The 25,614-nt window shown below is 52.3% G+C and overlaps 1 protein-coding gene across 1 annotated transcript; it reads left to right on the plus strand.

Moving 5' to 3' along the window:
- The first annotated feature begins 1,679 nt into the window (after positions 1-1,679).
- On the plus strand, positions 1,680-25,324 carry LOC120909827 (complement C1r-A subcomponent-like). Its single transcript, XM_040321555.1, has 8 exons — positions 1,680-1,741; positions 3,053-3,344; positions 6,295-6,481; positions 12,747-12,782; positions 20,227-20,301; positions 21,619-21,775; positions 22,840-22,871; positions 24,537-25,324. Exons 1-8 carry the CDS (start codon positions 1,680-1,682, stop codon positions 25,322-25,324), a joined length of 1,629 nt encoding a protein of 542 aa, XP_040177489.1.
- The last annotated feature ends 290 nt before the right edge of the window (positions 25,325-25,614 follow it).

The raw sequence follows: 25,614 nt of genomic DNA on the forward strand, positions 1-25,614 counted from the left end.
CTGATGGGCACTCATAGGCGGCACTGGGCACTCTTTGGCGGCACTGATGGGCACTCATGGGTGGCACTTATGGGTGGCACTGATGGGTACTTATAGTTGGCACAGATGGGCACTGATAGGTGGGCACTGGGCATAGATGGGCACTAAGAGGTGGCACTGATGGACACTGGGTGGCACTGATGGACAGACACGAGGGAGGAAGAGCTGATCAACGGCTCTTCCTGTTTACATCGTGATCAGCCGTGATTGTACACGGCTGATCACGTGGTAAAGAGCCTCCGCCGGAGGCTCTTTACCGATCGGAGATGATCGGAGACTGACAACCCGCATCACCGATCGCCGCGCTGCGCGCCCCCACGGGGCGCGCAATAGACGTCCAGTCAGGATTTCACAACCACTTCCCGGACGTCAATTGACTATTGACTGGGCGGGAAGTGGTTAAAGTTTCTAAGGGCTCTTTCACACGGGCGGACCGTATGCCTGCTTTTTCATCCATCCGTGTACAGACGAAAAAGGGACATACAGTGATCCCTACGAGATAGCGGATGAACATTCGCTGACACCGGATCTCACCCGGTCCGTGTTCATCCGATCCCTCCCATAGGCAGGCATGTCCTGGCCATTGGGACTACAGGGAGTTTCCCGGTGGGCCGATGGCTCAGTGGGCCGGTTTCAGTGACAGCCTGTCAAAGTAATGGCTTTGCGGCTCACCCTCCACTTCATGCAGTGATGGGGGAAGGATGAGGAAAATACAGAGGAGAATAAGTGAAATAATAAAAGAGGTGAGTGAGGACTCCTTATGTTATGCTGCTTATGTTTTTTTGCACAATTGCGTATAGTTTATATACTGTTTTTATGCTTGTTTGCAAAATTAAAGTGGGCCAGTCTGGATGAAGTCCAGGGCCAAATTTTTGTCTCAGTCCAGCCCTGCCCATAGGGGAGAGCGGAGATCTGACAGGGCAGTCCCTGCACAGTGTGCGGGGATCACCCTGTCATCCAGCGGCTCAGCGGGGATTGGTGGAGCGAACCCCGCTGAGCAAGTGGAGGTTCACGGATCTGTCCCGTGTGAAAGAGGCCTAGCAGTTGCAGGATTTTCAGGGATTGTTGTGGGAAGTTTTTTTTTATATCTGAGAATTTTAGACAATAGTTTATTCATTTTATTATATTGCTGTGTATGGTGGGGTGCAGAGGTGAGCTGTGTATGGTGGGGTGCAGAGGTGAGCTATGGATGGTGAGGTGCAGAGGTGAGCTGTGTATGGTAGGGTGTAGAGGTGAGCTATGGATGGTGGGGTGCAGAGGTGAGCTGTGTATGGTGGGGTGCAGAGGTGAGCTATGGATGGGGGGGTGCAGAGGTGAGTAGTATATGGTGGGGTGCAGAGGTGAGCCGTGGATGAGGGGTGCAGAGGTAATTGGTGGACAGGAGGTGTAGAGGTGAGCTGTTAAATGGGATTCATAATTGAGCTGTGGATGGGGGGTGTAGAGGTGAGCTGTAGACAAGGAATGCAGAGGTAAGCTGTAGACGGGAAGATGCAGAGGTGAGATGTGGATGGGTAGTGCCGAGGTAAGCTGTAGATGGGGGTGCAGAGGTGAGCTGTGAATGGGGAGATGCAGAGATGAGTTGCATATGGGGGTGCAGAGTGGTGGACAGGAGGGAGTGTAGAGGTGAGCTGTGGAATGGAATGCATAATGGAGCTGTGGATAATGGGGTGCAGAGGGGAGCTGTGGATGGGGAGATGCAGAGGTGAGTTGCACATGGGGGGTGCAGAGGTAAGTGGTGGACATGAGGTGTAGAGGTAAGCTGTTAAATGGGATTCATAATTGAGCTGTGGATAGGAGGGTGTAGAGGTGAGCTGTGGATGAGGAATGCAGAGGTGAGCTGTGAATGAGGAATGCAGAGGTGAGCTGTAAATGGGAGGTGCAGGGGTGAGGTGTGGATGGGGGTGGGGGCAGAGGTGAGATGTGAATGGGAGGTGCAGAGGTGAGCTGTGGATGGGGGGGGGGGGGCAGAGGTGAGCTGTGGTTGGGGAGGTGTAGAGGTGAGCTGTGGAAGGAGTGTAGAGGTGAGCTGTGAATGGAGTGTAGAGGTGAGCTGTGGAGGGGGGGGTGCAGAGAAGAACTGTTGATGGGGAGATGCAGAGGTAAGCTGTGGGTGGAAGGTGAGGAGGTGAGTTGCAGACAGGGGGTGCAGAGGTAAGTGGTGGACAGGAGGTGTAGTGATGAGCTGTGGATTGTGGGGTGCAGAGCTGAGCTGTGGATTGTGGGGTGCAGAGGTGAGTTGCGGATGGTGGGGTGCAGAGGTGAGCTGTGGATGGTGTGGTGCAGAGGTGAGCTGTGGATTGTGGGGTGCAGAGGTGATCTGTGAATGGTGGGGTGCAGAGGTGAGTTGCGGATGGTGGGGTGCAGAGGTGAGCTGTGGATGGTGGGGTGCAGAGGTGAGCTGTGGATGGTGGGGTGCAAAGGTGAGCTGTGGATGGTGGGGTGCAGAGGTGAGCTGCGGATGGTGGGGTGCAGAGGTGAGCTGTGGATGGTGGGGTGCAGAGGTGAGCTGTGGATGGTGGGGTGCAGAGGTGAGTTGCGCATAGTGGAGTGCAGTAGTGAGCTGTGAATGGTGGGGTGCAGAGGTGAGCTGTGTATGGTGGGGTGCAGAGGTGAGCTGCGGATGGTGGGGTGCAGAGGTGAGCTGTGGATGGTGGGGTGCAGAGGTGAGTTGCGCATAGTGGAGTGCAGTAGTGAGCTGTGAATGGTGGGGTGCAGAGGTGAGCTGTGTATGGTGGGGTGCAGAGATGAGCTGTGGATGGGGTGGGGTGCAGAGGTGAGCTGTGAATGGTGGGGTGCAGAGGTGAGCTGTGAATGGTTAGGTGCAGAGATGAGCTGTTGATGGGGTGGGGTGCAGAGGTGAGCTGTGGATGGTGGGGTGCAGAGGTGAGCTGTGAATGGTGGGGTGCAGAGGTGAGCTGTGAATGGTGGGGTGCAGAGGTGAGCTTTTAAGACCCTCCGACTGTAATTTAGTGGAAATTGGTCACCCCCCCGACTGACGCGTTTCGTTCTTCAGGTTCTTCTCGGTTCTCCTGCTTCTTGGAGGTGTCTCCTGCTCTTCAGCCTCTTCGCCCCGATATGGATTCGTCACATCCCCTCATTTCCCCAAGACGTATCCAACTGACAAGCACATTACCTGGAATATTGCCGTCCCGGGAGGGTACAAGATTTCTCTGAAGTTCCTGGCGTTTAACGTTGAACTCTCTGAAGGATGTTCCCGAGACTTTGTGACGATATCGGAGCCACGTAACGCACGCCGCGCAACGATACCAGGTCTTCCATCTCAGGTTTGCGAGGATCTGAATTCAGTAATGACAATGATATGACCCAAGAAGGGGGGAGGGGTGGTAAGAATGTCCTCAATAGATATGGCACCTCATCCCAGGTGTATATATATACGTCTCCTTTAAACTGCCTCTGTGCGCGCCACTGGCCGGCACGTTCGCGACCCTGCCGCAAGGTCCGTGACTGTGCCCAGCGGGACCCACGAGCTCGATGTCCGCCAGTGTCCGGCCATCGGGTCACGGAGCTGCAGAACGGGGAGATGTCAGTGTAAACACAAGTCAATGGAAACTAAAATAATTTGTTCCGCAGTGACTTCAATGGGATGCAATATCGAAAGGTGGGGGCGCCAGAGTGCTCCGAAAATGCTGAGGACACTTTGGCTCGTTTCCTGCGCCCCCCCACCTCAGACCAAATAAGGTACTGCAGGCCAATGTTTGGCTTTTCTCAGCTCCTGCACCCCCGTACCTCAGGCCAAATAAGGTACTGCAGGCCAATGTTTGGCTTTTCTCAGCTCCTGCACCCCCGTACCTCAGGCCAAATAAGGTACTGCAGGCCAATGTTTGGCTTTTCTCAGCTCCTGCACCCCCGTACCTCAGGCCAAATAAGGTACTGCAGGCCAATGTTTGGCTTTTCTCAGCTCCTGCACCCTGTACCTCAGGCCAAATGAGGTACTGCAGGCCAATGTTTGGGTTTTCTCAGCTCCTGCACCCCCGTACCTCAGGCCAAATAAGGAACTGCAGGCCAATGTTTGGCTTTTCTCAGCTCCTGCACCCCCGTACCTCAGGCCAAATAAGGTACTGCAGGCCTATTTAGCTTGAATTCTGCTCGTCTTGCGAGTCACCACTCGCAAACCGAGTCAGAATTAAAAAAAAAAAAAAAAGTTGCTCGCGAATCAAAACGCTCTCAAATCAAAAAACGCTCTAAAAAAATAGAGGGTTGCCATCCGGGGCCCTGGGGACCTCCGGGCCCCTTACAAAAAAATAATAATAATAATTTAAAAAAAGGGGGTTGCCATTCGGGCCCCTTACATAAAAAATAATAATAATAAAAAAAATAAGAGGGTTGCCATCCGGGCCCCTGGGGACCTCCAGGCCCCTTACCGGTGTACTGCCTGTACCCCCCTGATGGCGACCCTGGCTGGGGGGGCGCTACAAATGTAAAAATTTGATGGTGGAATAAGAATTTTGATTATGACACCATTGGCTAGATTCAGCAAGATTGCCTTAACTTTGCGGCGGCGTAGCTTAGCGTGTTTAGGCTACGCCGCCGTAAGTTAGCGAGGCAAGTACTTGATTCTCAAAGTACTTGCCTGCTAAGTTACGGCGGCGTAGCCTAAAGCAGGCGGGCGTAAGGGCGCTTAATTCAAATTTGTTTGAGGGGGCGTGTTTTATGATAATGAGGCTTGACCCGACGTGATTGACGTTCTTTTTTTAAACTGCGCATGCGCCGGACGCCTACATTTCCCAGTGTGCATTGCGGCTAAGTCCGCCGCACGGGCCTATTGATTTTGACGTGGATGTAAACAACGTAAATCCCGATTCACGGACGACTTACGCAAACGACGTAAAAATTTCGAATTTCGAAGCGGAAACGGCGGCCATACTTGACATTATTATTCCAACTATTTGATGGAATAACTTTAGGCCTGATAATGCTTTACGTAAACGGCGTAAATGTACTGCGGCGGCCGGGCGTATGTTTGTGAATAGGCGTATCTACTGATTTACATATTCTACGCCGACCGCAATGGAAGCGCCACCTAGCGGCCAGCCTCAATATTGCAATCTAAGATAGGACGGCGCAAGCCGTCGTATCTTAGATAGGTTTAAGTGTATCTCTGTTAGAGAATACACTTAAACATAAGTCGGCGTAGATTCTGAGTTAGGTCGGCTTATCTACTGATACGCCGGCCTAACTCTACCTGAATCCAGCTACATATCATCATCATCATTAATTCTTCACACATACTGGCCCGGATTCAAAGAGATTTGCCCCTTATTTGCGGAGGCGCAGGGCAGCGTTTTTGCCCTGCGCCCCCGCAAATTTACTGCGCTACCCGCGATTCACGGAGCAGTAGCTCCGTAAATTGCGGGTGCGCTGTGTAAACTTGCCCTGCGTAAGGGTGACTAATGTAAACGATCCCGTAGGGGGTGGGAATCAATTAAATTAGGCGCGCTCCCGCGCCGAGCATAGAGCGCATGCTCCGTCGGGAAACTTTCCCGACGTGCATTGCGGCAAATGACGTCGCAAGGACGTCATTTGCTTCCAAGTGAACGTGAATGGTGTCCAGCGCCATTCACGATTCACTTACGCAAATGACGAAGATTTCAAATCTCGCGACGCGGGAACGACGGGTATCCTTTAGCATTGGCTGCCCCTACTATTAGAAGGGGCAGCCTTACGCTAAACACGCCGTACGGATACGACGTAATTTGCGTACGCAGGGCTCGCGCAACATTGTGAATCGGTATTAGTATGTAATTTGCATACTATACACTGAGCACAATGGGAGCGCCCCCTAGCGGGCATCGCAAGAATGCAGCCTAAAATATGCGTGGCATAAGAGCCTTATGCCACGCAGATTTTAGGCTGCAGTCGGCGTTACGATGTTCCTGAATCAGGAGCATTCGTAACGCCGGAGCAAGTCAGCAATTGCGCTGCGTAACTATGGTTACGCAGGCGCAATTGCTCTCTGAATCCGGGCCACTGTAAATAATAGGAAAATACGGATACTTTCACTTACTATGTATTTTCAGTGAATGTCTACAAACTATAACTAGGAAATAGATTTTTGTTTTTAACATTTTGATAAATTGTTTTCGCCGAAATCGAATGACCAAATGTAGCCGTTCACATGGATATCACAAACATTTGTAGGATTTATCGGAGGAACGCACGAGGGCTCTCATCTTTGCCCGATGCCTCGTAGAATTTTTCGGGGGGCGCTCACCGCCTTGCTTGTTGTCTCTGCAGGTTTGGGGTGACGGAAAGGACCTGGGGCGATTCTGCGGCCCCGTGAATTCCAGTTCTCACCCGGGCCATCGACGTTTTGTCTCTGAAGGCAACCAAATGACACTTGAATTCCATTCAGATTTTTCCAACGAGATGAACGACTCCGCCATCCTTTATTCCGGATTTCAAGCTCATTACCAGGCAGTGGGTAGGTAGAGTCACCTGGAGAAAACCAAATTGTTGCTGAGATACAAATAATGGGGGGGGGGGGGCCCGGAGGGAGATGCTAATTACCAGGGCCGATCCTAGGCAGGGTGAGCTGGGTGCTCCACACCCAGGTGACGCAGAGGTGGGGGCGCCGAAGCTCCAAAGTGCTCCCCCTACCCCCTCCTTGTCTGTGTCCAGAGGCGGAGCGCATGTAGCGGGTGCTGCGGTTCCCCATCCCGCTTGCTCTCTTCGCTGGCAACTGACAAGAGCGCGTACCTCCCGCTGTCCCCGGAATCCGGGTTGGGTACCGCAGCGGAGCCCAGTACCGGAACAGGTTCCAGGACTAGGCTCCACTTAATTCTGTCCGGTGCGCGTGGAGCAGACTCTTGTCTGCCCCGCCCCCCCTGCGTGTGTCGGCTCTTCTCCCATAGGCGGTGTGATGAGAGTCTTCTGGGTTGGCCGGAGATGCTACCAATCATCCCGTGCACTCCCAGAAATGCTCTCCGAATGCCACCCTCCTAGTAACCAAAGATGCCACGTATGCCCCGCCCCCTGTAATGTGCTTCTGCTACCAGTGCACCCGTGCTACAGGGATCTATTGGACAAGTACTGATCTATGGGGACACCTGAGGTGGGGGGCTCTGATGGGGACACCTGCTGTGGGGGGGCATTGATGGGGGACATCTGCTGTCAAGCTCAGATGGGGGACACCTGTTGTGGGGGGGCTCTGATGGGGGACTTCTGCTGTGGGGGGGCTCTGATGGAGACACCTGCTGTGGGGGGCATTGATGGAGGACACCTACTGTGGGGCGGCATTGATGGGGGACACCTGATGTGGGGGGGCTCTGATGGGGGACACCTGCTGTGGGGGGCTCTGATGGGGGACATCTGCTATGGGGGGCTCTGATGGGGGACACCTGCTATGGGGGGCTCTGATGTAGGACACCTGCTATGGGGGGCTCTGATGGGGGACACCTGCTGTGGGGGGGCATTGATGGGGGACACCTGATATGGGGGTGTAACGGTATGGCCGTGGGCCCCCGAGGCTCTTGAAGGGTGTGGGGTACTCCTGTTTCAGCTTCACCAATGACTCTTGTGTCTAGGGTCATCCTATGTCCACTAGGGGCATAGGATGACTGAGAAATGATATCTTGGATTACATGAGATGGGACAGTAATGATAATTCACAATGTATTGCAGGATATCTTGAAATATTACAGGTTGTTGATTCTGAACCCAACAGGTCAATAGAGTGATTTATTCACTCATGTGGGGACACAGACTGTTAAGGGGGTAATTAAGTCTGCTACTCTCATGTCAACTAGCCTTAGTCTGGCTTCTAAAGTCCTTTTCATTGTGTGATGCTAATTGACACTGTATTGTGTGAAGTTCTATTGTTGATAGATGTGGATTGTGAGATGTCTGACTTGCCAGATGTAGTTAACCACTTCCTTACTGGGCACTTAAACCCCCTTCCTGACCAGAGGACTTTTTGCGATTCGGCACTGCGTCGCTTTAACTGACAATTGCGCGGTCGTGCGACGTGGCTCCCAAACAAAATTAACGTCCTTTTTTCCCCACAAATAGAGCTTTCTTTTGGTGGTATTTGATCACCTCTGCGGTTTTTATTTTTTGCGCTATAAACAAAAACAGAGCGACAATTTTGAAAAAAAAAAAACTTTTTTTACTTGTTGCTATAATAAATAGCTCAATTTTTTTTTTACGTTTTTTTTTTTATCCTCAGTCTAGGCCGATACGTATTCTACATATTTTTAGTAAAAAAAAAAAAAAAAATCGCAATAAGCGACTGGTTTGCGCAAAAGTTATAGCGCCTACAAAATAAGGGACAGAATTATTATTATTTTTTTTTTACTAGAAATGGCGGCGATCTGCGATTTTTATTGGGACTGCGACGTTATGGCGGACACATCGGACACATTTTTGGCGCCATTCACATTTATACTGCAATCAGTGCTATAAATATGCACTAATTACTGTATAAATGTGACTGGCATTGAAGGGGTTAACACTAGGGGGTGAGGAAGGGGTTAAATGTATTCCCTATGTAGTGTTTCTAACTGTGGGGGGAGGGGGGTGACTGGGGGAGGTGACCGATCTGTGTCTCTATGTACAAGAGACACAGATCCGTCTCCTCTCTCCCCTGACAGCACCGCTGTCTGCGAGAGCCGGGAATGAGAGATGATCTCATATGTAAACATATGAGATCATCTCTCATTGGCCGCACAGATCGCCTAGGAAACGGCCGCTCCGATTGGCCGTTGATTGATTGATTGATTTGTGAGCTTAATTAGGTGCCAAATGCCCACTGTGAAGTGAGCGTCTAAGCGTTCCCCAGCGATCTGTGACTGGCTGTGTCCAAGGGACACGGCCAGCACAAAAGTTCCCCGCTGCGCGCTCGGGAGCGCGCGCGGGGAACGTGCAAAGGGGCGGCCGTAAAAAGACGGCCTGTTAGAGATTGGGAGCAGCGCTGCGGCCGTACAAAGTCGTACGGCCGTCAGCAAGTGGTTAATTAGAATTGGAGTCAGAATGTCTGACTCAAGGAATGTGTATTGTATAGCAGGTGTCTATCTTAAAAGATGTGTATTGAGGGGGGCTTGTTAGGAACTATTGTATGATGTTGTGGGTGGAGTGTGTCATTGTCCATTTGATTACTGCAAGTATTCTTTTTGGTGTATATAAGAAGCCTGATTTTCCCATTAAGAGTCTATCCGTTTGAGCTGTGTCTCGTTTCTGGGGAATCCGTATGGGATTCGCCGCAAGATCACCGTTATCGGCGGCAGGAGAGGGGGCACCCCCCTTCCGCCGCTCTCCCACGCCCTCCGCCGCTTACTGCAGCCGTCGGCAGAGGCGATCGGGTCCTTTCCGCTCCTCGGCTAGGATACGAGTGAGGGCAAGATGGCCCCCACCCATCCCCATAGCATAGCAGGGCGGAAGTGACGTCAAAACGTCACTTCCTCCCATGCTTCTTAAAGCAATATTTTCTAGTTGTCATTTTTTCAAATGACAACATTTTTTATTTTTTTGCATCTTAGTGTAAATATGAGATGTGACGTCTTTTTGACCCCTCCCCCGGATCTCATATATAAGAGGACCTGTCGTGCTTTTTTCTATTACAAGGGATGTTTACATTAATAGGAATAAAAGTGACCCATTTATTTATTTATTGTGTAAAAATGAATAAAATAAATAAAAAGAAATAAGAAAACAAAATAATTTTTTTTTTAAAGCACCCCGTCCCAACGAGCTCGCGCACAGAAGCGAACGCATACGTGAGCAGCGCCCGCATATGAAAGCGGTGTTCAAACCACACAAGTGAGGAATCGCCGCGATCGGTAGAGCGAGAGCAATAATTCTAGCCCTAGACCTCCTCTGTAACTCTAAAGATGCAACCTGTAGAATTTTTTAAACGTCGCCTACGTAGATTTTTTTTAAGGTTAAAAGTTTGTCGCCATTCCACGAGCGGACGCAATTTTGAAGCGCGACATGTTGGGTATCATTTTACTCGGCGTAACTTTATCTTTCACATTATAAAAAAAAATTGGGATAACTTTACTGTTGTCTTATTTTTTCATTCAAAAAAGTGATTTTTTTCCCCAACAAAAGTGCGCTTGTAAGACCGCTGCGCAAATCCGTTGTGACAAAAAGTATTGCAACGACCGCCATTTTATTCTGTAGGGTGTTAGAAAAAATATATATATAATGTTTGGGGGTTCTAAGTAATTTTCTAGCAAAAAAAAAAACGATTTTAATCTTGTAAACACCAAATCTGAAAAACAGCCAAGGTCCTTAAGTGGTTAAATACAGGCTCTGAAAAGAGCCTGTGTGTTAGTGGGGCGTCCTGACTCTCCTGTAGTCCAAGGGAGGGGGTTGAGCACGACACTCCACACCAGGGAGAAAGCCTTGCATTACTGTGTGGAGTTACAGACAGAAGAACAGGAAGTGAGGATTTCTCAGAAGAAATAAGGACATTGAAAAGCAAAATGGAAGGATGAGGTAAGTGAAGGAGGACGGCACTGAGGTAAGTGAAGGAGGACTGCACTGAGGGAAAGGAAGGAGGACGGCACTGAGGTAAGTGAAGGAGGACGGCACTGAGGTAAGTGAAGGAGGACGGCGCTGAGGTAAGTGAAGGAGGACGGCACTGAGGGAAAGGAAGGAGGACGGCACTGAGGTAAGTGAAGGAGGACGGCACTGAGGTAAGTGAAGGAGGACGGCGCTGAGGTAAGTGAAGGAGGACGGCACTGAGGGAAAGGAAGGAGGACGGCACTGAGGGAAAGGAAGGAGGACGGCACTGAGGTAAGTGAAGGAGGATGGCACTGAGGGAAAGGAAGGAGGACGGCACTGAGGTAAGTGAAGGAGGACGGCACTGAGGTAAGTGAAGGAGGACGGCACTGAGGTGAGTGAAGGAGGACGGCACTGAGGTAAGTGAAGGAGGATGGCACTGAGGGAAAGGAAGGAGGACGGCACTGAGGTAAGTGAAGGAGGACCGCACTGAGGGAAAGGAAGGAGGACCGCACTGAGGGAAAGGAAGGAGGACGGCACTGAGGTAAGTGAAGGAGGACGGCACTGAGGGAAAGGAAGGAGGACGGCACTGAGGTAAGTGAAGGAGGACGGCACTGAGGTAAGTGAAGGAGGACCGCACTGAGGGAAAGGAAGGAGGACCGCACTGAGGGAAAGGAAGGAGGACGGCACTGAGGTAAGTGAAGGAGGACGGCACTGAGGGAAAGGAAGGAGGACGGCACTGAGGTAAGTGAAGGAGGACGGCACTGAGGTAAGTGAAGGAGGACAGCACTGAGGGAAAGGAAGGAAGACGGCACTGAGGGAAAGGAAGGAGGACGGCACTGAGGTAAGTGAAGGAGGACGGCGCTGAGGTAAGTGAAGGAGGACGGCACTGAGGGAAAGGAAGGAGGACGGCACTGAGGGAAAGGAAGGAGGACGGCACTGAGGTAAGTGAAGGAGGACGGCACTGAGGTAAGTGAAGGAGGACGGCACTGAGGTAAGTGAAGGAGGACGGCACTGAGGTAAGTGAAGGAGGACAGCACTGAGGTAAGTGAAGGAGGACGGCACTGAGGTAAGTGAAGGAGGACGGCACTGAGGTAAGTGAAGGAGGACCGCACTGAGGGAAAGGAAGGAGGACCGCACTGAGGGAAAGGAAGGAGGACGGCACTGAGGTAAGTGAAGGAGGACGGCACTGAGGGAAAGGAAGGAGGACGGCACTGAGGTAAGTGAAGGAGGACGGCACTGAGGTAAGTGAAGGAGGACGGCACTGAGGGAAAGGAAGGAGGACGGCACTGAGGGAAAGGAAGGAGGACGGCACTGAGGTAAGTGAAGGAGGATGGCACTGAGGGAAAGGAAGGAGGACGGCACTGAGGTAAGTGAAGGAGGACGGCACTGAGGTAAGTGAAGGAGGACGGCACTGAGGTGAGTGAAGGAGGACGGCACTGAGGTAAGTGAAGGAGGATGGCACTGAGGGAAAGGAAGGAGGACGGCACTGAGGTAAGTGAAGGAGGACCGCACTGAGGGAAAGGAAGGAGGACCGCACTGAGGGAAAGGAAGGAGGACGGCACTGAGGTAAGTGAAGGAGGACGGCACTGAGGGAAAGGAAGGAGGACGGCACTGAGGTAAGTGAAGGAGGACGGCACTGAGGTAAGTGAAGGAGGACCGCACTGAGGGAAAGGAAGGAGGACCGCACTGAGGGAAAGGAAGGAGGACGGCACTGAGGTAAGTGAAGGAGGACGGCACTGAGGGAAAGGAAGGAGGACGGCACTGAGGTAAGTGAAGGAGGACGGCACTGAGGTAAGTGAAGGAGGACAGCACTGAGGGAAAGGAAGGAAGACGGCACTGAGGGAAAGGAAGGAGGACGGCACTGAGGTAAGTGAAGGAGGACGGCGCTGAGGTAAGTGAAGGAGGACGGCACTGAGGGAAAGGAAGGAGGACGGCACTGAGGGAAAGGAAGGAGGACGGCACTGAGGTAAGTGAAGGAGGACGGCACTGAGGTAAGTGAAGGAGGACGGCACTGAGGTAAGTGAAGGAGGACGGCACTGAGGTAAGTGAAGGAGGACGGCACTGAGGTAAGTGAAGGAGGACTGCACTGAGGGAAAGGAAGATATTTAGGGGGAAATTTTACCTTTTCATCCCCTTTAATGTAACATTGTTTCAGGACCCTAAATATTAAAGTATCATTATTCTTCCTGTAATTGTCGGTAATACATCTCTGTCTCTGTTTCTCTGTTTTTTGGTCTTTGCAGCCATTGGCTTTGAGAATTCACAAGATCTACTCAAAGGTTTGTATCCACCCCCGACGTACATAATTCTCCCGCTCCACAAGACTCTGGTCCGGCCGCACCTGGAGTATGCCGTCCAGTTCTGGGCTCCAGTCCTCAGGAAGGATGTACTGGAAATGGAGAGAGTACAAAGAAGGGCGACAAAGCTAATAAAGGGTCTGGAGGAGGAATGGAGGATATTAGTGATGAGGAAAGGGGAGGAGCTCTGAACTTATTCTCTCTGGAGAAGAGACGGGGGAGGGGAGAGGATTTCACAAATACCGGACTGGTGACCCCACAATAGGGAGAAATTTTTTCCCGTGGAAGGGAGTTTAATAAAACACGGGGCCACTCATTAAAATGAGAAGAAAAGAGGTTTAACCTTAAACTATGTAGAGGGTTCTTTACTGTAAGAGCGGCAAGGATGTGGAATTCCCTTCCACAGGCGGTGGTCTCAGCGGGGGAGGGGCATCGATGGTTTCAAGAAACTATTAGATAATCACCTGAATGACCACAACATACAGGGATATACAATCAGGGGAGAGCTGGGCCGGGGGGCAGGGTGGCAATTGCCTCCCAGGCCGCCCTAACTTATGTTCAAAATGCCCGCTACCACTTTATTTTTCATTCTGGCCTTGGAAGTCGGGCTGAACACTAGCTGTTGTATTCCGGGGGTTGTAGTGAGAGACCCTGACACCCCAAGCTGACCCCCCCCCCCCATACACCCCATGTAACCTGCCCCAGTTATCAGGCTGCATTGATGGGCACTGGAGTTGGCTGCACTGAAGGGCACTGGTGAGGCTGCATTTAAAAAACAGATGGGCCATGGATGGTGAGCTGATTCAGCGGTTCAATGGGCCACTTGACTGGACTTGCCCCCCCCCCCCCCCCCCCCCCCCCCAGGCCTAAGGCTGCCAGCCCTCCCCTGCATACAATGTAATACTGAATCACACACATAGGGGGGACTTGATGGACTTGTGTCTTTTTTTAAGTCCGCCTACTATGTATGTTTTTTTTTCCTAGTAATGGCGGCGATCAGCGTTTTTTATCGTGACTGCGACATTGCGACGGACACATTTTTGGGACCATTCACATCTATAGAGCGATCAGTGCTATAAAAATCCCCCTAGAACAGCCTTTCTCAACTGTTTTACCCTAGCGGTCAGCGGCGGCCCCATCCATTAGGGGCGCACGGGCGCCGCCCCCTCTATCCAAGCCACCCCCCCCTATATGAATAATGGATAGATTTATACGTTGCATTAATCTATCCACGGCCACTGCGGCCACCCCCTATTCGTGCGTCCGGCCCCCCCTTTCAGGACGCCGGGCGCCAGAATGACAGCGGCCAGGGCTTATTTATTTTTGAAGCACCTGATTTGAACCATAGGCTCTAAAAGGGTTCAAAACAGGGTGGGGCTCGAAGCGCAGAGCATTGCGCCATGAGCCCACCCAGGTGTTACGACAGTGAATGAATATTCCATGTTGTAACACTGATCCTCAAGCCGGCCAATTAGAAGCAGATCTGAGACCCGTTTTTTCGATTGACCGAAAAGAGAAGACCGCCGCCGCCGAGCAAGGGAAGCCCTCGGTGAAGCGCTGCATAGATGGGGTTAGTGCACCACCGGCCACCACTGCTAGCGGTACCCTTCAAATAGTACAAATCCACCCCCCTGCTAAAAAAACCCTCTCCCAGCAAAAACCTTGCAAGCACAAATCTTCTCCCATCCCCCCCCCTCCAAACACAAATCCCTCTAGATTAACATTCTTAGCACTACACCCCCCTCCCCATTTCCCCTCTTAGAACAATATTTAGCCCCTGCCTCCCCCCATATCCCCCTTCCAACACAAATCCCCTCCCCCCAATCTCCTTGAGGTGCCCCCCCACCCCACATGATACCACAGTGCCCAGGGCAGCTGTCCCTCCTGCCCACCCCTTGTCCCGGCCCTGCTAACGGTAACACACACAGGACTCACCTTCTCCAACGAGGGAATAATATTCCGACTTGCACTTGTATTTGGCTTCTGACTGGTAAATGGTTAATCCAAACCTAACTTCACCGTTGTCAATTCTCGCGGGATTCCCACAGACCGCGACTAGAAAAGAGACCGAAAAATCATTAGATGCCATCTTCTCCAGGAGGTTGTAGGGAGAGGGTGGCAAGTAGGGTTGTCCCAATACCACTTTTTTAAGACTGAGTACAAGTACCGATACTTTTTTCCACGTACTCGCCGATACCGATTACCGATACTTTTCCCCATCTACTCGCCAATACCGATACTTTTTCCCACGTACTCGCCGTTACCGATACTTTTCCCCAGGCTCCGTGGATGAGAGAGCGGGCGGCTCTGTGGATGAGAGAGCGGGCGGCTCCGTGGATGAGAGAGCGGGCGGCTTTGTGGATGAGAGAGCAGGCGGCTTTGTGGATGAGAGAGCGGGCGGCTCTGTAAATGAGAAAGCGGGCGGCTCCGTGGATGAGAGAGCGGGCGGCTCTGTGGATGAGAGAGCGGGCGGCTCTGTGGATGAGAGAGCGGGCGGCTTTGTGGATGAGAGAGCGGGCGGCTTTGTGGATGAGAGAGCGGGCGGCTCCGTGGATGAGAGAGCGGGCGGCTCCGTGGATGAGAGAGCAGGCGGCTCCGTGGATGAGAGAGCGGGCGGCTTTATGGATGAGAGAGCGGGCGGCTCCGTGGATGAGAGAGCGGGCGGCTCTGTGGATGAGAGAGCGGGCGGCTTTGTGGATGAGAGAGCGGGCGGCTCCATGGATGAGAGAGCAGGCGGCTCCGTGGATGAGAGAGCGGGCGGCTTTGTGGATGAGAGAGCGGGCGGCTCCGTGGATGAGAGAGCGGGCGGCTCCGTGGATGAGAGAGCGGGTGGCTGTGCGGCTCGTGGGTGAGTAGACAGCTGGCCAATCAGGGAGCTGGCGGTTCTGCCCTCGCTGTGCAAGCAGCCGGGAAGCAGAGAGATGAGTAATGACATCATCTCTCTGCTGCCTGGATAGTTATCTGCTTTCTGACAAGTGACAATCCGCAACATGTGACAAGTGCCAATTTGTAACGTGTGGCAGGTGACGTGGCAAGTGCCAATCTGAATCTGGTGACAAGGAACAAGCAAGTGACACGCTGTAAAGTAGAAATATTGCACTTTCATTCTTGAAAGTTTAGGTGTGTAAATTGGGACAGGCTTGTAGGGGCCCCAGAGCATTACTTTGCCCAGGGGCCCCTGATGCTAGTAAGATGGCCCTCCTCATAAGTACTGTGACGGTATTACAATGATATCCCCGTCAACGTTCCCTTCTTCCCATAACGAAAATCACCCCAATATTCCACGAGGAGGGATATTCCTGGAGTCGCCCCAAAAAGCCACACATGGGTCAGAGCTTACTGCTGGAACAACACTTTAATGGTTTTCTTCTCAGCTTTTTATACAGTCCAAGACATTGAAGCAACAATGAAATCTCCACCCCCCCTAATCACACACTAAGGCTAATTACTAAAACATTCCAGACAGGTCGGCACCGACCGACAATTATCATGTCTAATCACTGCACATTCCTTAAACAGCATAACAACAAACCACCTTCACACACTGAGTTTCCTAAGCAGACGTTTCGTCTGCATCCAGCTTGACACCTATTAACACCTCTGAGTATCACTAGGTTGTAGACAGCGTTGTCACACCATTAAAGGCCTTTCAAAAGCTAGCCTTATTTAACATATGAACAGTGTTTACAGAGAGAGATGAATCACACATGAAACACCTGTTACCTGTAACCCACAGCATTAAGTTAGCAGGGAGAATTAAACTGAAGCATATATAGGCAATTGCATCACAAGTACTCCTTATGAAGCGTGTTTTCGGACATTGGAGATAATTATTCAGACCTTTTCTATACTTTATATTAGGGTTGTCCCGATACCGATACTAGTATCGGTATCGGGACCGATTCCGAGTTTTTTCGGCGGTACTCAGACGCCGATACCCCGCCCCGATACACAAATAGAATACTTGCCACCCCCGTCCCCCCCCCCCGCCGGCCGCCGCCGCCGACCGCCGCAACCGAAGCCGCAATCCGCCGCCGTTACGCCGCATCACCGCTACCGCCGACTGTGTAATACGGGCGGGAACATTACAGCTTTGAATCGCTGTAATGATTTGCGCATAGACACTCCCCCTTGCTCGGGTGAACTATCCAATCCCGAGCAAGGGGGAGTGTCTATACGCAGCGCGGGGCCAATCATTACAGCGATTCAAAGCTGTAACGTTCCCGGCGTATTACACAGTCGGCGGCAGCGGGGATGCAGGTAAGTGGAACATGGCTGGATGGGGGGAGACGATGGCTGCATGGGGGGAGACGATGGCTGCATGGGGGGAGACGATGGCTGGATGGGGGCAGACGATGGCTGGATGGGGGCAGACGATGGCTGGATGGGGGCAGACGATGGCTGCATGGGGGGAGACGATGGGGGGAGACGATGGCTGCATGGGGGGAGACGATGGCTGGATGGGGGGAGACATGGCTGGATGGGGGGAGACGATGGCTGCATGGGGGGAGACGATGGCTGGATGGGGGGAGACAATGGCTGCATGGGGGGAGACATGGCTGGACGGGGGGAGACAATGGCTGCATGGGGGGATACATGGCTGGAAGGGGGGAGACGATGGCTGGATGGGGGGAGACGATGGCTGCATGGAGGGAGACATGGCTGGATGGGGGGAGACCATGGCTGCATGGGGGGATACATGGCTGGATGGGGGGGGAGACGATGGCTGGATGGGGGGAGACGATGGCTGCATGGGGGGAGACATGGCTGGATGGGGGGAGACGATGGCTGCATGGGGGGAGACATGGCTGGATGGGGGGAGACAATGGCTGCATGGGGGGAGACGATGGCTGCATGGGGGGAGACGATGGCTGCATGGGGGGAGACATGGCTGGATGGGGGGAGACAATGGCTGCATGGGGGGAGACAATGGCTGCATGGGGGGAGACGATGGCTGCATGGGGGGAGACATGGCTGGATGGGGGGATACATGGCTGGATGGGGGGGAGACATGGCTGCATGGGGGGATACATGGCTGCATGGGGGGATACATGGCTGCATGGGGGGATACATGGCTGCATGGGGGGATACATGACTGCATGGGGGGAGACATGGCTGCATGGGGGGAGACGATGTCTGGATGGGGGGATACATGGCTGGATGGGGGGGAGACATGGCTGGATGGGGGGGAGACATGGCTGGATGCGGGGGATACATGGCTGGATGGGGGGGGACATGGCTGCATCTGTGGGGGGACATGGCTGCATCTGTGGAGGGACATGGCTGCATTTGGGGACACATTTAAAAAAAGTATCGGTATTCGATATCGGCGACTACTTGAAAAAAAGTATCGGTACTTGTACTCAGTCCTAAAAAAGTGGTATCGGGACAACCCTAGTTTATATTCATGATTGTTCAGAATTTATGTTTTCTGGTTTTTTTTTTTCACATTTAGATTTTTTTTTATTCATTCCTCAATAAATATTTGTATTTTATCCCTTTGTTGTCGAGTTGTTGCCATTTAAAGTCTCAATTAGGGGGGTAAACTTTTTTTCTTTTCTGTGCACTGGGATGCGGCAACATGGTGAAGAGATAAATAATAGGGCCGGATTCACAAAGACTTACGCCGACGTATCTCCAGATACGCCGTCTTAAAGCGGTTGTAAACCGCATATTTTTTATTTTTTTACCTGCAAGGCAAAATGCATAGTCAGCTAGTATGCACCGCATACTAGCTGATTATGAAATACTTACCTCAAAACGAGGTGAACAACACTTACCTGGTTCACACCGAGCGAGATGTCATCTTGCTCTGGCGTGTCTTCCGGGTATCCAGCGCTGTGATTGGCTGGAGCGGCGATGACGTCACTCCTGCGCGTGCGTGCGGGAGATTTAAAATCGGCAAGGTCCGGCGACTGCCGAATCTTTCGCCGTGGATCCCCCCTGCGCATGCGCCGCCCGCATTGCGAGGGGAATATCTCCTAAACCGTACAGGTTTAGGAGATATTCTTTTTACCTACATGTAAGCCTTATTATAGGCCTTGTTATAGGCTTACCTGTAGGTAAAAGTGAAAAATTAAGGTTTACAACCACTTTAAGTCCAAATGAGCGCCGTCATATCTATGCGCGGATTCTTCAAAGGAGATACGCCTGAATTTTGCCAAGATACGACCGACGTAAGTCTCCTACGCCGCCGTATCTTGGGCGCATATTTACGCTGGCCGCAAGGGGCGCTTCCGTTGATTTACGCGTCGAATATGTAAATGAGCGAGATACGCTGATCCACGAACGTACTTGCGCCCGTCGCAGTAAGCTACGCCGTTTACGTAAGGCGTACGTCCAGCGTAAAGATAAACCACCAAATAGCTGGTCTAAGTCGTGTAGGGTATGGACGTCGGAACTGCCGTCGTATTTTACGTCGTCTACGTAAGTCGTACGTGAATGGGGCTGGGCGTAGGTTACGTTCACGTTGTAGGCATTAAGCCGTTGTATCTTAGGGAGTATGCGCATGCGCCGTTCGTTCGGCCATGCATTCACATGGGGTCACGCTTCATTATAATACTACACGCCCACTGCCTTGCTACTTTGAATTAGGCGGGCTTATGCCGGCCTATTTGCGCTACGCCGGCGTAACTTAGGGAGCAAGTGCTTTGTGAATACTGTACTTGCCTCTCTATCAGGCCCGTTGCTACAGGACAGGCAAAACAAACAATTGCTTGGGGCCCCGAGCTGGCCTGGGGCCCCCAACTTCCCCTTCCCAGGCTGTAGCGTGGCCAAGTTCCTCTTCCTTTCACATGGATGAATCTCCTGTTAGTCCGGCCGAGTACCGCACGTGGTTCAGGAGATTCAGTTTCCTGTTCCCGGCCGGACTGACAGGAAGTGCACACTGAGTGCTCACTTCCTGTCAGTCTGGCCGGGAAGACAAGAAACTGAATCTCCTGTATCGCATGATACCCGGCCCGGGCACTATCTGATAGGGGACTGGGGAAGAGGAGCTCGGCCACGCTACAGCGGCAGCCTACAGGGAAGAAGGGGAGGTAAGAATAGAACCAAAAAATAGTGTAGCGTTAACGTAGGCTTTGCATTGGGGCCCCCATTTTGCTTGGGGCCCCCAAATTCCTTCAAACCGCCCTGCTCTTTATGTTACGTCGGCGTAGCGCATATGAGATGCGCTACGCCTGCTTAAACATACGCCGCTCTACCTGAATCTGGCCCTAGAAATCTAAACACGACACAAATCCTACGGAAGATTTTTCTTTTATATTACAACTTCCTGTTGATGTCGATGAATTGAGATAATTAATAATAATAATTCGGAGGTTTCTCTGTGACCTGAAAGGTATTTCCAGGGTTCCTCCGTATTGCAAAGTGGGAGGCGGAGCTTATCTAATCTTTTATCAATGTGTAAATATTTCTTCTCCCGCAGGGACCTATCGCTGCTCTTTGGATGGACTCTGGGTAAACAGTGATGACCAAAGTGACCCTCCTTCCTGTAAACCAGGTGAATGTTTATCTTTCTGGGTCGTTCTCTGATGGTATTTATTAGAGACGCACCAATACCATTTCGTTATATTTTTACAATGAGTACCGAGACGTATTTTTTAATACTCGCCGATACCGATTACCGATACCGACCGCAACTGTTTTCTTTACACTTCAGCAGTCAGCAATTGTACAAAGCATTGAAGAGTTATTTTGCCCTTTTTTTTTTATTGTGAGAGGGAGAGGGGGTGAGAGATGGGGGCTGAGAGAGGGGATGAGAATAGGGAGGGAGAGGGGAGAGAGGGGGGGTTAGAGAGATGGGGGCTGAGAGAGAGGATGAGAATGGGAAGGCTGAGAGGGAGAGGGGAGAGAGGGGGGCTGAGAGAGATGGGGGCTGAGAGAGAGGATGAGAATGGGAAGGCTGAGAGGGAGAGGGGAGAGAGGGGGGCTGAGAGAGATGGGGGCTGAGAGAGAGGATGAGAATGGGAAGGCTGAGAGGGAGAGGGGAGAGAGGGGGGCTGAGAGAGATGGGGGCTGAGAGAGAGGATGAGAATGGAAAGGCTGAGTGGGAGAGGGGAGAGAGGGGGGGTTAGAGAGATGGGGGCTAAGAGAGGGGGTGAGAATGGGAAGGCTGAGAGGGAGAGGGGGGTGTGAGAGAGATGGGGGCTGAGAGAGGGGGTGAGAATGGGAAGGCTGAGAGGGAGAGGGGAGAGAGGGGGGGTGAGAGAGATGGGGGCTGAGAGAGGGGAGAGGGGGGGTTTGAGAGATGGGGGCTGAGAGAGGGGGTGAGAATGGGAAGGCTGAGAGGGAGAGGGGAGAGAGGGGGGTGAGAGAGATGGGGGCTGAGAGAGGGGGTGAGAATGGGAAGGCTGAGAGGGAGAGGGGAGATGGGGGCTGAGAGAGGGGGTGACAATGGGAATGCTGAGAGGGAGAGGGGGGGTGAGAGAGATGAGGGCTGAGAGAGGGGGTGAGAATGGGGAGGGAAAGGGGAGAGAGGGGGTGAGAGAGATGGGGGCTGAGAGGGGGGGTGAGAGAGATGGGGGCTGAGCGAGGGGTGAGAATGGGAAGGCTGAGAGGGGAGAGGGGGGGTGAGAGAGATGGGGGCTGAGAGAGGGGTGAGAATGGGAAGGCTGAGAGGGAGAAGGGAGAGAGGGGGGGGTGAGAGAGATGGGTGGTGAGAATGGGAAGGCTGAGAGGGAGAGGGGTGAGAGGGGGGGTGAGAGAGACCCCTAGCCCTATCCCTATCTGCAGTCCCTCCTCTGTCCCAGTCTCAGTACGTATGATACTTTCCATGCCAGTCTGCCTCCTTGATCCGGGGGTGCTTTTATCCTCCAAGTGCCCCCTGGCATCGTGCGCCTCCTCTGGGCCCTCAGTCAGCCTGTTCTCTGGGCCTCAAGTCAGTTCAGAGAGGAAGTTGGAGAAGTCAATGCTCTGGAGGCACGGGAGATGCTGCGCTCTTCACTTCTCGCCTCTTTGGCGGGGTCAAGGAGAAGGTGATGGAGCTCTTCTCCCGAGCCTCGGGCTCTCAGGCCTATCTGTCCTCGGCCCCTCACTGATCACTGCCATAGGATGGATCCCCCAGCCGCCGGCCCGCAACCCAAGGAGGGCCGGCGGCTGGACAACCTGGGCTAGCCTTCATAGCAAGGGTCTTTTTGCCCCGTGCTGGACATCCCACACTCGGGACGTCCAGCAATAATAAAATATGGTCAAATCAATTCAAACCAGTGGTGGCCGGTCAGTCACCTGACCCCAACACTTCCCCCGGGCTTCCCCTTCGTCTCCCCTCCTCGAGTCTCCTCCCTCCTCCTCCTGGTCAGCGTAGCTTCTCCTTTCAACCAATCGGGAAACAGGTCTCACAACTATTTTTATTTGCTTGAATTTTTTTACCCATTATGGGCATGGTGGGGCCTCCGTGTCTAAGTTTTGCTTAAGGCCTCACAAAGCCTAGAGCCGCCTCTGCTCACCGCTCCACGGTCCCCGCACTCACCGTTCCACGGTCCCCGGACTCACCGCTCCACAGTCCCCGCACTCACTGCTCAATGATGGTCAATGATCCCAGCACCACCTTTTCAGCCCCTGCCAGCCCTCCTGGCTGTAGCTACCTCTATCCACTGCCTCACCAGCACAATCCACTCCCCTGGCTCTGCACCCATCCCAGACCACACTCTCCCAGTCCTCCTAACTGTGTGGCACTCACCACCAGCCCTTCTGGCTGCAACCTGTAGTTCCTCCTGGAGACTTTTCCTGGCAGTGCTTCTCCTGCTGTCCTTCCTTGCTCCCGTGCCACCTGTCCAGGACACCTCCATGTGTCTTAAGAGGGTCCTGTCTGCCTCCGAGCCCAGGCTCAACGTCACCACCCTCTCCCCGCATACTGGCCTAAAAGGCCACGACAGCCTAGCACTCCATCTCCAGCTTCCACCCAAACTACTTCTCCCCAGCTGGGCTGGCCCTTAGTATTTAAGGAAGCTTGACCCCTGCCAATCCAGATTGGGGATTGGTCAGGGCTCCTCAGAACACTCCAGGCAGCCCCACCTCCCCTTTCCTCCTTCCTTTCCAGAATGTTCCAGAATGTCCTGGAAGAAGTGGGAGGTCTTAGTGATGCTGCCTGCGAGTCACCAGCTCTGCCTGAGTCACTCAACCCTGACCCAGAAGAAAAACACACACAGGCTTGGCTGACACACAGTGAGACAAAGTGAGGCACAGTGAGGCATGCAGATGGACACCCTAGGCTTATACTCGGACAATTTTCCGGCGGATCGGACAGGTTTCCAGCGGACAAATGTTTCTTAGCATGCTAAGAAACATGTCCGCTGGAAGCCTGTCCGTCGGACATGTTCGGTCGTCTGTACGACTTACCGGACATGTCCGCTCGGCCGAAAGTCCTCGCATGCGTCGCGTCATCGTCGCGGCAACGGCGCGGCCACAACACCGCGTTTACTGTCCACAGGGATTTCGGTTTGATGGTGTGTACAACCGTTTTTTACGGACCGTTTTCATTGGACATGTCCCCTCGTGTGTACGAGGCCTAAGACCCAGCTTTGTGTTCACCAGAGCCTCTAGTGGTGAGGATGGCCTTCGCCGCAGCTGGATCCAGGTCGCGATCCCTGGGATCCCCTAGGTCACGCTCCGCAGGGAGAGAGGGGAAGCAGCAAGCAGGACAAGCGGTAGTGATGGGTAAGCTGAGGTCGGGGCAACAGGCAGACAAGGGTAGCTGAGGGACAGGCAAAAGGTCAGGATCACAGGCAAACAGGAGAAGTCAGGGACGAGCCAAAAACGGTACACAGGAAGGTAATCGTAGCACACTGCAGACAGGAACTAAAGCTAACAACACGGTTGAACAGTAAAGCAGACTAGCAGTGCAGTGGTTAATATAGACTTCCTGGGAAGGCCTAGGGTGGAGCAATACAGGGAGGAAGGTGATAAAAGACAGTCAGGAGGGTCAGGCCTCTAATGAACACATGAAGATCAGGTAAGCTGCCAGACTTTATTGCATATCCATGACAAGGAGATAATCGGACAGGTTGGGGGAAGGTGTTCCATAGGATTGGAGAGGCTCTGGAAAAGTCCTGGAGGCGAGCAAAGGAAGAGGTGGCGAGGGAGCTAGAGAGCAGAAGGTCTTAAGAGGAACGAAGAGAATGTGCAACCTAGATGGTGCTACATGACCATGGTGGAACAACAAATACTGAACGGTGTAGACGGCGCCTCTCTCGGTAGGGTTGGATGTGGTCTAACACTTTGCTGGTGGAACCTCATTGAACTTGAATACTTACGCCCCGTACACACGAGAGGAATTACCATCGGGAAAAAAGTTGGATGGTTTTTCCGACGGAATTCCGCTCAAGCCTGCCTTGCATACACGCGGTCACACAAAAGTCCGGTGAACTTTTGACTGCCTTGAACGCCGGTGACGTAAAAGACTACGCCGAGCCGAGAAAATTAAGTTCTATGCTTCTGAGCATGCGTCGGAATTTTGCGCGTCGGAATTTTCCGATAGGAATTTTTTTTTTCTGACGGGAAAAGAGAGAACCTGCTCTCTGTCTTTTTCCAGCAGTTTTTCCGTTGAAAAAAGTCTGATGGAGCATACACACAGTCGGGATTCCCGACCAAAAGCTCTCATCGGACTTTTTCCAACGGGAAAACCGATCGTGTGTACGGGGGGATTTTAGAATGCTACCAAACATTGTGCAGCGCAGTACAATCCCAGTGTTCAGTTGCCAGGTGACTAATTGTGAGCTCTTGTGCCCCCCCCCCCAGTGTGTGGAAAGCCTTCAAATCCCATCACTGGATATGGACGTATTATTGGAGGTAAAACGGCAGAACCGGGGAACTTCCCTTGGCAAGTCTTAGTGGTGTTTAACGGTCAACATGGTGCCGGCATCCTGATAGGAGAACATTGGATAATGACGGCTGCCCATCTGATAAGTGGACCAGAAGACAAAGAAAACCCAGATGACGTCCAAAATCTTCACGTTTTCATCGGTGACACAAATGCTCAGCAGCTAAGGAAACGAGGTCGCTTAGAAGTTCAGGAAGTTCATGTGCATCCAGGATATATCCCCGGCGACCACGACCACGACATCGCTCTGATTCGCCTCAAAGATCCCGTCACCATGGATGAGAACACCTCCTCCATCTGCCTCCCCGAAGACGGCGACGAGTCCTTGTATGACGCCGGCACTGTGGGGTATGTGAGCGGATTCGGAAAGACGGAGAGGGGGAAAATGTCCAATCTTCTGAAATACGTGGCTTTGCCCGTGGCCCGGCGGGACAGGTGCCAGCAACATATAGAGGAGAAACAAAGGGACGGGTTTACGCCGCAAAAATTCACAGAGAACATGTTCTGCGCCGGATATCCAGAAGCTGCGAAACTGAGGAAAGACTCATGCCAAGGAGACGCCGGGGGGCCGTTTGCCTCCATAAACGAGGACAAGTGGGTGGCCACGGGTATCGTGTCTTGGGGTATTGGTTGTGGCACTGGCTATGGGTATTACACCAAAGTCAGCAACTGCAAGGATTGGATTAAAGGCCATCTGCTCTCATAAAAGAATAATTCTACAGTAACACCACTTAGCATCCAGAAAGATTGGAAGTTCCGAATTTGTTTTTTAACGAATTTTGACGAAATTCTAATTTAAATTTTCGAATTTCTGAAATTTCGAATCTCCGAGATTTTGAATTACGGAAATTTGGAATTTCCGAAAGCTCGAATTTCCCAAATTTCGAAATTAGGTAATGTGAAAATTCGAGATTTCAGAAATTCTGAAATTTAAAATTTCGGAAATTCTGAAATTTTAAGTTTCGGAAATTTGGAAATTCTGTATTTCGGAAATTC

The sequence above is a fragment of the Rana temporaria genome, chromosome 8 (assembly GCF_905171775.1).
Source record: "Rana temporaria chromosome 8, aRanTem1.1, whole genome shotgun sequence".
Taxonomy (NCBI): domain Eukaryota; kingdom Metazoa; phylum Chordata; class Amphibia; order Anura; family Ranidae; genus Rana; species Rana temporaria.